Genomic DNA, 12,509 nt, shown 5'->3' with positions numbered 1-12,509 from the left:
TACAAATCCGATTGTAACCTTACGGCTCATGATTTCCGAGTGTGCCCCAAAGCCTGCTGTTTGCACGGTGGGGAGTCGGGTGCGGGGTGGGGGGCTAAGTGTTCTAAAAGAGTGAGAACCCCAGGGAAAGCAACGAAAATGATTTGCATGTGCAGCGTTACACAGTTTGAAAAAACAAAACAAAACAAAACACTTTGCTGTAGATGATTTCCAGGGACTTCTGTCAGGTAGAAGAGGGATGGTCTGAGCCGTTTACAGAGGAGCAAATTCAAGTTCAGGGAAATTAAACTTTGTGTGCAGGGCCGCCCACCCTGTGCGTGGCGCCGGGAGCCTGGGAGCCTGGCCTGCAGGCTGTCGCTCTGGGGCGCAGGACGCGTGCGGGCGACCCCGGCTCGAGGACTGCTCCAGCTGGCGTGGTGGGGAGGCACCGTCCATGTGGCCTTTCCGCTCATGTCAGTGTATGCTCTGAGAAGGACACGTGTGAATTTGGTTTTGTACCCAAATGTGACCCTCGCCCAGGCACGGTGATGAAGACGGAGGAGGGGAGGCACCGGGCACACCAAGCTGAGTTTGTCTCCCCAGGCCTCCGTCTCGTGCTGCAAGCAGAGGAACAACGTCAGTGCCCGGGCCGGCTTCGTGTCCAAAACCCAGAGAGGATTCTGCACTGCTGCTGAAAGAGCACCTGCCCCAGGTGAGCAGCCGCCTTGCACTGGCCTTGACCTAAGGGCTCCTGTGCAGATCTGAGCTGCGGGCACCCATTTCTTGAGGGGGTCTCTGCAAGGAGCTAGGCCTTGGGGGGGTGGGGGTGGAGGTGGAGGCAGGTGTTGAACCGAGAGGAGAAGGCGGAGCAAAGACCAGCTGTCCCCCTTTCAGGGAAGGGTGGCAGCCTCCTGGAATGTCCCCAGAGCAGCCTGGTTGGTCTCCCCTCTTACCACCGGGCACACTTTCTGGGGACAGCCAGGTGGGGAAGTGGCATCTCCCCTCTGAAGTGTGCACATTCCCGTACTCCAGGCGCCACCGCTGGGGGCACAAGACGCCCAGTGCCCGGGCACTCAGCTGCAGGACTCCTCTCCTCCTCTGCCTGGAGGCGAGGTCACCGTCTAGGCCCCCAAGGGGAGGAAAACAGCCCCGATTGCCGGGCACCCACTCCCTGCCCAGCACCTTCCCTGCGGCCCTCCCACACCCGTCCTCACAGTCCGCACCCCTGGGCCGGCCATCCAGGTGAGGAAACGAGGCTCAAAGTGGGGCAGTGACTTGCTCAGCGCCACATGGCTGGCCAACCTAAGCCAGAGGTGTCTGACTGAGGAGACTGTTCCCTTGTCCTTCCGGTGTGACTTCTTGGGGAGCACATGAGGGCACGCTGGCAAGTGTCTTCCAGGCGTGACTGCGCCCCTCTGGTGCCCCGGCCTCCCCTGACCTCCCCCGCCTCCACCTGCCCACCCAAGGGAAAAGTTTTCAGAGGGGTCTGCAACCCACAAGCACTCACTCTACTAGATTTTTTTCTAATGGGGACAGAAGACCCCAAGGGACCCCTGGGCCCCAGGGGCCCCAGGAGGAACAGGAGGGTTTGCCCCGGCAGTCACGCTTCTTGGAGGGGGGTGTGGATGAAATTGCAGTGCACGTCAGATTTCAGATTTAGGCAAATCCATATTAGAGCTGAGATCAGTCTGCAGCAGAATAACAAAAGCAGCCCTAATTAGGAGGCTAAACCACTGCGGAGCTCCCCGCCTCACCTCATCCTCGGGCCACAGCCCCGCCTTGTTTGTTTACACAGGAGAACAAAGCCAGTGTCCCTGGGGTTTGGCCAGGGGCCTGCCAGGGAGCAGGGGTGTGGGCACCACAGCCAACCACCTGTGCCTGCCCCTTGGGAGGGGACCTGAGGGGCCCCCAGCCCCTGACACCAGAGAATGGGAGGGGGGAGGGAGCACCAGTAGCTGTTAAACTCCTGTGTGTCTGAGGCTTGACGTTCATTGCCTCATTGCTGCCCCCAAACCCCCACCCCTGTAGAGCACGTGATCAGAAGGTGTGAGCTATCACTATTGTTTTATACCCACTTTACAGCTGAAAATGATATTCAGAAAGCAGGAGATGAGCCCAGGGTCCCTTTGGATTTGAACCCAGATCTAGTGGGTTTGAGGCCTGCCTGGTGCCTTAGACACCTCCTCCACCTCCGCCTGCCAGAGACCAGAGCCTGGCCAACCTGCTGCCTGCCAGAAAAAATCTGCTTTGACCTTTGGAAGCAATGCTGGGGCCCCACTTCCCCCGTGGTGGAACAAAAGCAGACGTGAGCAAGGGTGGCACCCCTGCTCTGTGACACCCGCTGCCCCAGGGCCCTGCCCGGGCTGAGGGCCTGGTCGGCCTGCCCCGCCCTCAAGCCTGGGCAAAACGCTCACCTCCCCCCGTTCGCTGGTCGGCTTTTCTAAAGTTGACATGCACCAGCCACAGAGGGAAATGCCTCTGATGAAGTGTCATCCGAAAAACGTGGGGCCCAGAACTGAATCCGCCGCAGGAGCTCCGCCGCGGTGTGAGACAGAGTCCCACGACCCTCAAGAGCCAGAACGTCACCCTCGGCCCTCTCTGAGCCGTGGGGGCAGGAATACCTTTTTTCTTTACTTCCGCCTTTCAGCATTTTGTAATCGAGCATTGCTTTAACCTTTTTGGTAGGGGTAAATGGGAGATGGAACAGAGGGAGAGAGGGGAAAGAAAGAAACAGAAAGATAACATGACAGACATAAACCAATGTTATAAATGCTGCTGGCTGGACATCCGCTTTAAAAAAACCTTAACTATATGTGGGGAACATCTTTTCAAGTTATTAAAAATCCTCCTACAACATCATGTTTAAAACAGATGTAAAGTAAAGAGCCCTGGCTGGCATAGCTTAGTGGATTGAGCGCGGGCTGCGAACCAAAGTGTCGCAGGTTCAATTCCCAGTAAGGGCACACGGCCCCCAGCAACCGCACATTGATGTTTCTCTCTCTCTTTCTCCCTCCCTTCCCTCTCTAAAAATAAATAAATAAAATATTTGAAGAAAAAAACCCCAAAAAACAGATGTATAATAAAGAGGGAAAGGTCTATACGACCTGAAGAGAAACCGGAGCCTATTAAAACAGATGCGCAGTACTCCATGGAATGGCGAACCTCAGGTTAAGGCACACATGCCTTCTAAGGAAGCACAGGCTGTTTTAAACTGATCACTGACACAAATATAGCGGCAGCAAGCGTCCCTGTCGTTCACAACTTGTGTACAATCGAGATTATTTCCTCATGCAGATTGCTTACAGTAAAACTGCTGAGTCAAAAGGGATGTGACATTTGTCACATTTCTGCTATTTGTGATCGAACTGCCCTCAGCACAGGAACAGTCTGTCCTCCTGCTCCTATGAGGCACTGTGTCTTGTCCTCACTGTCCCTGGCTATGACCATCCAAGTAAAATCTTGCTAATCGGGTAGTAATGTTGTTTTTAGTACTTGTGCAATGAAAAGTACATTTTATTTAAAACAAAATTAACTTTTCAATGTTTAGAAAATTTGGAATACTCCCCCCGTGCCCAGAATGCCACCACTATATATGAGGTCTGTCCAGGACAAGTCCAGCCATTGTTAATATAACAAGAACAGTTTGCACCACATCAGTGTAACCTGGCAGCCAAGGAGGGGGGACTGGAATGTGCATGCGTGAACAGTGATGACTTCACTGTTCTAGTCAGTGGTGGCGGTAGATGCCATTGAGTGAGCTTGTGCACTGTGTGGTCGTTGCATTCAAACTGACTGAGTAGAGCAGTGAATCTGTGTTAAGTTTGAACATTCCTCACTGGAAACTATTCAAATGATTCAGAAGGCGGTAGCTATGGGCAACTGGTGATTGGCAGCTTCGTCATGACGATGCGCCTGCTCGTGCATCACATCTCATGCAGAGTTTTTTGGTGAAACATCAAATCACCCAGATGACTCAGCCCCTCTATAGCCCGCATTTGGCACCCTGCAGCTTCCGGTTTTTCCCAAAACTAAAATCACCTTTGAAAGGGAAGAGATTTCAGACCATCAGTGAGATTCAGGAAAATACGACAGGGCAGCTGATGGCGATTAGGAGAACTGTGTGAGGTCCCAAGGTGCCTACTTTGAAGGGGAGTGAGGCGTCATTGCCCTATGTACAATGTTTCTTGTATCTTGTATCTTCTGCAATAAATGCCTCTATTTTTCATATTGCATGGCTGGATACCTTCTGGACAGACCTCGTAATCACTTCCACTTTCCTGGGTGCCTGCCTGTTTTAATTCATTTGTACCCAGATGTCACCACAAAACATATAGACGTTCAGGCTTTATTTTACTTTTTCGCTCACCTTTATTTTCCGAAACTTGGCCATGTGGCCTTATGGTTTTCATATATAGTTTTAAAATTTTATTTTAATCATCGTTCAAGTACATTTGTCTGTCCTTTACTCCCATCCCAGTCCACCCACCCATCCCTTCCCACCTCCCTCCCATTCCCCTCCCCCCCCAGTTTTTGTCCATGTGTCCTTTATATTTGTTCCTGCAAACCCTTCCCATTCTCCCCTGAAATTCCCTCCCTTCTCCCCTCTGGTCACTGTCAGCCTGTCCTCTATTTCAGTGTCTTTGACTGTATTTTGCTTGTTTTTTTGTTTTGTTGTTTAGGTTCCTGTTAAAGGTGAGACCATATGGTATTTGTCTTTCACTGCCTGGCTTGTTTCGCTTAGCATAATGTTTTCCAGCTCCATCCACGCTGTTGCAAAGGGTAGGAGCTCCTTCTTTCTTTCTGCTGCATAGAATTCCATTGTTTAACGGTTCTCATATTTATCATCTTCAGGGCTGACGTTCTGCCAGATTGGGCTGTAGACACTTAGGCTACCCTTCCTCATGGGGCAGGGACTGCTGTGACATGCATCCTGGTGCTCAGAGCTTTTCCATTATGCTGGATCATTTTCTTAACTTCTGAGGAATGCAGAGCCTGGGTGTGCAGATGTCTTCCAGGCTTCTGCCGAGCACTGCTCTTGGACTGCACAACGCCTACCCCCGGCGACAGGGCTACGGACAACTTAGGGTGAAACTGTTCCTCTGCATCCCAGCTCAGACAGTTCCATTCTTCCTGGAAGGCTGAGCACAGTCAGATTACTTTTATTCTGTCACAGTTTCCTGAGACAGGGCATGGTGGGAAAGCATGGGCTTTGGAGACAGGTGGCCCTGGGCCCACGTAGTAGGTGTTCAATCAATATTTGTTGATTGCAAAATAGTTATGAAATAGCTACTATGTGCCAGGAACCTAAAATGTTATTCAACTATTATAACCACCCTGTAGTTGGAAGAATTATTCTTCTTACTGTATAGAGGAGGAAGTTGGGCTTAGTCCCTGGTTAGGTGAATGTCTCTGGGCAAATTATTTGATGTCGCTGAGTCTCAGATGGCTCGTGTTTCGAATGGAGGCGATAACGCGCATATTGCCGGGCTAATGGGCGGGTTACATATGTGATGCAAGTGGCTCATGCTTCCTGAGCGGCGGCCCTTCCGTGTGATCATCTTGGATCGATGTCGCCTCACAGTCATTCCACGTATCCTTTGGTGTGAGGTATGGCTTTTTATTTATTTGAGATGAGTTTCTTATTCTGTGTTAACATTTCCTTCTCTTTAGGTTATTATAATATCAACGAATCCCTTGTGAAACCATCGCCAAAGGTGTTAATGTCCTGTTTTAAATCAAAAACTGGCCGTGGATTCAAAGCGACGTCAACAGGCCCAGGACCCGCTTATTACAACCCGAATGAGCACATCAAAATTCCAACAAAGACTGTCATCCCGTGAGTCTCAATTTTTCTGATTTCTTTGGAAAGGTGGTTCTGGGAGGGACCCCAACATGGGTGGAAAAGGAAGGGGAGTCATAGTTTGTCAGGGCACTGTGCCAGGTTGCTCTCCAGGATACCTGTTGACACATAGTAGGTGCTCAGTAAGTATGTATTGAAAGCATGATTTTATTGAGCAACTACTATGTACCAGGAACTTAATGTCTCGTGGTATTGAAAGCATGATTTTATTGAGCAACTACTATGTACCAGGAACTTAATGTCTCGTTCAATTATCATAATAACCCTGTTGTAAGAGTTATTCTTCCTGATGAAGGAAGTCAGGCTTCGGTGGGACCGACAGACTCGCCTCAGTCTACCCAGCTAGCCGGAGGTGCCACCGGGTGTCGCGCTGGGGCTGCCTGGCTCTTTCCACATCCCCCGTGAGGCCGCATGTTCCTGGTGCCGACTTTATTCTGTTTCACAATGTGAAACCTCCCCTGGGGGGCACGACATACAGAAGCAGTGGTGCTCTCCCAGTTTTGTGCTGATGGGTTAAAAGCCTAGACTCTGAGGTGGGTCAGACCTGGACGGAAACTGCATCCCTGCTATTTTCATGCTGTGTGACAGGGGGCACCGTATGAGCCCCTTGGAGCCTCCATGCCCTTGTCTGCACAGTGGGGATGATTCATGCCCCATAGTGTTGTTTGCAGATTCAAAAAATACATGTTTGGCATATGCCCTGACTGGTGTGGCTCAGTGGGTTGGGTATCACCTGATAAACCGAAAGATTGCCTGTTCGATTCCTGGCCAGGGCACATGTCTGGATTGCGGGCCAGGTCCCTGGTTGGGGGCGTGCGAGAAGCAATTGATCTGTGTTTCTCTCCTTCTCTCTCCCTCCTTTTCCTTATTTCTAAAAATAAATAAATAAAATGCTTTAAAATATATATACACACACACGCACACATATATTTGGCATATGTATAGTAGGTGCACATGGTGACTTAGTATTAACACACATTTAAAAAGTGAAGACAGGGGTTTGTGTTACCATTTTTAATATCCTGCATGTTTAATGTTACGTTCACCTAAGAGGCTAAAAAACTCACAAGGCTTGTTTATTCCTCGAATGGTTCTAGGACTTCTAAAACTAACGGCGGTTAAGGACAGGCCCCCTGTCAGCATCCGAGACCTCGCCCCTGGGCAGGCTTCCCCACGCGGGACTGGCCGCGGGGAGGGCTGACTAGGAGGGCTGGGACTTAGTGTAGAGGCACCTGGGCACCTCAGAGCAGGTGAGTGGGCTCGTGGCCACGGTGGGTCAGAAATCTGGGCGTCTCGGGAGGCCGGCAACACTGGGCACACTCTGACCATCAGTCCAGGGCGAGGAGGTGGGAGTCGGGGAGAGGAGCAAGACCGGAACCCGACGAAGGCAACTGAGGATCCTGAGGGAGGGAGCCAGGCCTCAGACGGAGCCCACAGGGTAAGCCGCTTCTGCCCTTCGGTCCTGGGGCTCTGCACGTGGACCCTGCACATGCCCCCGGACTAGGACTAGGGCAGGAAAGTCTGCGGGAGCAGGCGGCCTCCACACATCAGGGACTTCCTGCCTCCAGGTGGCCCGAGGGCACCACAGCGCACCGCCTGTCCCTTACCCCGCCAGACAGCAGAGTGGATGAGAGGACAGCTCGGCGGACCCGAGTGGGAGCCCTGACTCTGCCCCTTGCAGACACGTCTGTCTCTGAGCCTCTGTTCTGAGTTGTTAGGTGGAGATAAGACCTCTATCTCAGGGGGTGCTGCAAGGATTAGACAAGAAACTGCTGGAACAGAGCCATTCCTAGTACAGCTGCTACTACTCTGTGACCTACAGCCGTATCAGGACAGAGGGAGCAGCTGGTCACCGGCCTGGCCACTCAAGCCCCTAGCCCGAGCCTGGCAGCTGCATCAAGGGAATCGTGCACCATGGCGAATCCTCAGTGTTTAATGGCTTTCCCCAGAGAGGTGCTACTCGGCTTTGCTTAAGTTAGGATGAGTGGTTTCAAATATTCTCATTTAATGGCATTTGCATCTGTCAATCAACAGGCTCTGGATGTTTCAGGTTCTGTGCTGGAGGCTGTGGAGTTGCTCAGGTGAACAGAACACCATACACACCTTCAGCCAGGCCCACCTGGGAGCAGCTCAGGGCAAGGCTGAGGAGCGTGCACAGAATGCCGGGCCGTGTGGCCCCACACCTCCCCAAGGGCAGTCTTTCCGGCTGGGCAGTGCTCTGGGGCTGGGTGCCTGTGGGTGTCGGGCTCCCTGGCTCTCTGGGACACTTTGTGAATTGTGCATCCTTGGGTAAGGAGCCTTGGAAACACTGCCAACAAACCCTCTGCCCCTGGGGCCACCGCAGTGAGCATGGGCTTAGGAAAGGCCCAGAGAAGGCTTGCAGGAAAGGAACCTGGGAAGCCCGGGGTCTCTTACATTCGGGTTTACTTTGTTGAGGGGATGGGGTCCCGGCGCCTGGGCAGAACGTCTGTGTCGGCCGACTCTGTGGTCCGGGGCTGCTCCTGCCCCTCGCTGCGCCTTCCTCCCTGTGCCTGTGAACAGAGGGGAGCTTTTCCCGTTTTTGACGCTTCGTGACCCCAGGTGTGCTCAGCATGCCACTCAGGGGAGCATGGAGGGGACGGCGACCGTGGAGCCAGCCTGGACCCACGGAGGAGGTCCAAAAAATACAGTTTTAAAATTGGCAAGGAAAGGATGAAGGTGAGAAATCTGTGATTTCATTTGGAAAACAAGAGCACAGAGCTGAGGCATGCTTTGGGTTGTTCTAAAAAGGCATCCGTCCGTCTGTGTTGAATGGCACATGATGTAATGTGAAGAAAAGATGCAGCTGACTGTTGGAGTATGGCAGGAATGTCCAGACTCAGCTCCTTAAATTCGAGTCCCGTGGGCTCTCCCTTGTCCCTGCAGGGAGGAGGGACAGGAGTCCCCGGGCGCTGATGGTCCGGGATTGTCAGGCCCCTAGAAGGTCTGCGCAGCTTCCTGTCGCCGGCACCAGACACACAGGTGACAGTGTGTCTTGGGCTGGAAGTGCTTGGCTCCACATTTCGGGGTAGGGCTCCAGCTTGCAAAGTGATGTTTGGCTCTGCTTTCTTCAGGAGGAATGGGGGAGATGTTCATTCTCCCTGGAGTGGTCAGCCCGTGCTCCCCACCAGCAGAAGTGGGGCCCAGCGAGGCGAGACGTTGGTGATTGACAGGAGTGCTCATGAGGCCGAGCGGGGGCCATCCCCCCACCCCCACCCCATTCCCCGCCAACCTCCCGCCTTCCCACTCACCAGCTTTGAGAACTGGGGGTGAGGGTAGGGTTGGGGGGTGGTCACTTAGCTCCCTGGGAAATTTAAATTCATTCTCCGTGACTTAGAGCAGGTACTTCATAAGGTGCTTGCAAGAATGAAATAAGGTGACCCACACAGTGCACCAGGAATGGCGCACAGCGGACTTCAGATACGTACTGAAGAGGGCCCTCTGCTCTGGCCTGGTGTTTCTGGAGGGGGGTGGGGGGGGGCCTGGAGGGCAGGTCTGTGCCAGGGGCTGGCAGGCTGGTAGCGCGGCCATTTCTGGGGTCCTTGGCTGGAGAACGCGTCACGGGGTGTCCCTTTGCCATGGCTCACCTTGGTGACTCAAAACCTGAGCGGATAAATCCACTTCCAGGGGTCTTGAGAAGAGCAGTGTCAGCCAAGGTGTCACGTCTTCAGGGCCTGGGAGTGTGTCTCAGTGGTGACTCAATCAGTCAGGGCGCGTCAGGGTAAGGGCTGTTAGAGATCAAAACAGTCCCGCCCAGCTGCTGCCTCCAGCTCCGCTCCCCGGGAGGAGGTGCAACACCCACTGACACTCTCCTAACCCCTGATCCACTTCCCGGAGGGTTAAGCCCCTGGTTCTGCGCCGACACGCTGTGCAGTCACAGCTGGGGCCCGAGAACCAAGCCTGCTGGCCCCACTTCAATTTGGGTAATTACGAGAGACCCACCTAAAGCTCCCCTGGGATTTTCAATTAGATATGGGGAGCTTCTTCCCAAGCGCTGTAATCTGTCACCTGCTGCCGCGTTAAACAGATGCTGCGTTCCACCCCAGAGGCATCAGCTGCCCTTTAATGATGAGAAAAAAATTGCCCCTTTGTCCCTCCAGACCCTGGGAATCCCCGAGGCAGAGTGAATCTGTGCCTGGGAGTGTCCCGAGGGTCCCCGAAGCCTTCCCCCAGCGACCTGCCGACCTGCTGAGTCCCAGACATCCTTTATTCTCGGGAGATTTGCAAACAGCTCGCGCTGGAAGCTGCAAACACACTTAAGCCGGCTGCGGCCACCGCAGAGCCTTAGACAGGCGCTTTCTCTCCACGGGGCAGGACCAGGTGGGCTTTCATAACCCCTGACGATGAGGCGCACAAAAGCCCCAGCCACGGAGCACTGAGGGCGGCCTGAGGTCTGTTCCGGCCTGACCTTCGGGTTTGCCCAGTCCCGCCGCCGTGGAGGGGGCAGCCCTGGGTGATGATAAAACTGGGGGCCGGGGGGGATCTTTGTCTGGGCTCCCCTCTTTGCTTCAGCCGCTCTGCTCTTCTCTGCCCTCCAGCACATGTCCCGGAATTAGGGACAGGGCCTCAGACATGAGTCAGACAGACACAGCTGGGCAAGTGAGGAGCATTAAAAATGCAGCATGTTTTGTGCCAAGAAAAGAATGGCTAGAATGTGTGGAGGGGCCGGTACCCTGATATTACCTAGGGCCGCACTTCCAGCTCCTCTGCGGGTGGCACTGTACGTGGACCTGCCCAGGTGCTGCAGCCTGGAGCAGAGTCCAGGCCTGTCAGACCCCAAAACCTGCTCACCCAGGGAGCCCGGAGGGGGGGGGGGTGGGGGAGGGGGAGAGGGGCTGCCTGCAGGCGGCCAGCAGGGAAGACTGAAGCGGAGTCTGCAGGGGAAGGAGGTGCTCCTGGCAGAAGGGGCAGTCGGGTGAGGGCGAGGAGCCGCTGCGGTGTGCTCTGGGGCGTTTCTGCAGGGTGGCACGGGAGCAGGTGCAGAGCAGGTTGCGCTGGATCTAGGGCCACGAACAGAAGCTTTTCCTCTAGTTTCTCATCAAGGTCTGTGAGGGTGGGTAGTCAGAAACACGTGAACAGCCCAGACATCATGGGGGGTTGAGGTTTGAAGGCAGCCTGGTGGTGCATCTTTGGCCTCCTGGTGTCCCAGTTCCTGTCACATGGGGCACCGCTCTGGCCCCTGCTCCTTCCTCTGCTGGAAATGCCACCTCCCCCACATATTTCACCTGAAGACTTCCAGCTTCCCTTTCAGGGCCAATGCTCGCTCTGCTAGGGCAGATTTCCGGATTCACTCAGTTGCAATGAGTCTCTCTCTCTCTCTCTCTCTCTCTCTCTCTCTCTCTCTCTCTCTCTGTCCTCCCAAGGTGGTTTGTATCTCTAGTCTTACATTTCATATTAAAAAAAAATGCGGGTACCAAGCACTAGCTAGTTTTAATGACGACCCTGGGCGGCAGGTATTACGACCCACCATTTTACAGAAGAAGAAACAGGCAGGGAGGGGCAAGGAGACTTTTGCAAGGACACACAGCTAGTGACTGGGGGAGTTCGTCTGAGTGCACAGCAGAGTGTGGCCGCCGAAGCTGTCACCAGCACGGCTGTCCCTGGCAGCGGGTGGCCACACCCGCAGGAGCTCTCCGGGTCTGTGTCTTCACACAGAAGAGCCTGGACCCCCCAGAGTGCCGGGGGCAGAGCTGCACTCGTGGCCGGCGCTCTCTGCAGACCGGGAGAGCAGAGCTGGCAGTGCTGAGCCCCGCCTGGAGGCGCGAAGGGGGCGGAGGGCATGGGATGCTCCCGGCCAGTCTCCCCAGAACGCCGACAGGCCCCTGACCCAGGCTGCTCAGCCTCCTGCAGACCATCCCAGGCCGGAAGAGCAGACCCCTCGTGGTCTTCTTAGAGACCTGGGCTTGGGGGTGACCTCCTTCGACGCTTGGCCCATTTCAGACCTGACGTCCTGGAGTCAAGCCTGTTTCTCAAGGGTGCCAGTCACACACGCATCTGATTTCTGAGGGTGCTTTGAAGGGGTGACCCAAGCCAGAACAAGGAGCAGCCGGCTTTGATTTTTAAGGGGAGAGGTGGTTGATCACACACGGTAACCAGTTCTTCCCTGCCAGCTGGAGGGGAAAAAAGGGAGGCCACCTGTTTCCCCCTTTCCTACGGCACCTTTGTTTTAAGTATAAGCGTCAACGCCAGCCTCGGGAAGGTTTGCTGGGCTTTCAAAGGCTCCCGGGAGTGGGAGTGGCCTCTCTCTGGGTGACTCTGGGAGGGAGCCCTCTGGTCTCCATTTCCTGAGGCTCGGTGGCTCCTCTGAGGCCAGGCAGCGGGCAGAGGTGCTGCAGGGATCATAACAATGACAATGACTACTTTTATTGAGCACTTACTGTGTGCTGGCACTCTGTTGGGCACCCTCATGCCTTTTCCCGTTCACCAGCTCCATTAGGAAGAGTGGGTGGTGCTGTGCCCGGCGGCAGGCAGGCAGGTCAGTGGACTGGCCAAGGTCACGCAGCCAGTGAGAGGCACGACGGGAATTCAGACTCAGGTCTGCGTGGCTCTAAAACTCAAAGGCTCCCCGCCAACCCCTGCCATGTGACTTCCCCAAACTGTGGGGCAGCTGACACTGGGGTTCTGGTGCCGGCATGACCTCTAATCTGCTCTG

The 12,509-nt window shown here is 54.4% G+C and overlaps 1 protein-coding gene and 1 long non-coding RNA gene across 5 annotated transcripts in view; one reads left to right on the top strand and one right to left on the bottom strand.

The window, feature by feature from the left end:
• The window catches only part of STPG1 (sperm tail PG-rich repeat containing 1), a 37,505-nt gene that overhangs the window by 20,394 nt on the left and 4,602 nt on the right, over positions 1-12,509 (top strand). For both annotated transcript variants that reach the window (XM_045859236.1, XM_045859237.1), the window contains 2 exons: positions 583-691; positions 5,650-5,815. In XM_045859236.1, coding sequence (XP_045715192.1) covers positions 583-691; positions 5,650-5,815 — 275 coding nt within the window. The remainder of the gene's footprint in view (positions 1-582; positions 692-5,649; positions 5,816-12,509) is intronic.
• LOC123831911 lies at positions 6,844-12,315 on the bottom strand. Of its 3 annotated transcripts, XR_006787978.1 has the most exons (4): positions 12,235-12,315; positions 9,445-9,585; positions 8,255-8,925; positions 6,844-7,239 (listed from the first exon to the last, which is right to left on the bottom strand). It is a non-coding gene; the product is annotated as an uncharacterized LOC123831911 (long non-coding RNA). The 3 variants fall into 3 exon arrangements; XR_006787977.1 differs by having other exon boundaries at positions 6,844-8,925; XR_006787979.1 differs by lacking the exon at positions 12,235-12,315 and adding an exon at positions 9,800-9,912 and having other exon boundaries at positions 6,844-8,925.

Source organism: Phyllostomus hastatus, unplaced genomic scaffold (assembly GCF_019186645.2).
Source record: "Phyllostomus hastatus isolate PE091 unplaced genomic scaffold, TTU_PhHast_1.1 phas_scaffold_182, whole genome shotgun sequence".
In the NCBI taxonomy this organism is placed as follows: Eukaryota; Metazoa; Chordata; class Mammalia; order Chiroptera; family Phyllostomidae; genus Phyllostomus; species Phyllostomus hastatus.
The sequence above is the reverse complement of the archived record's forward strand: the minus strand, read 5'-3'. Positions and strand labels throughout refer to the sequence as shown.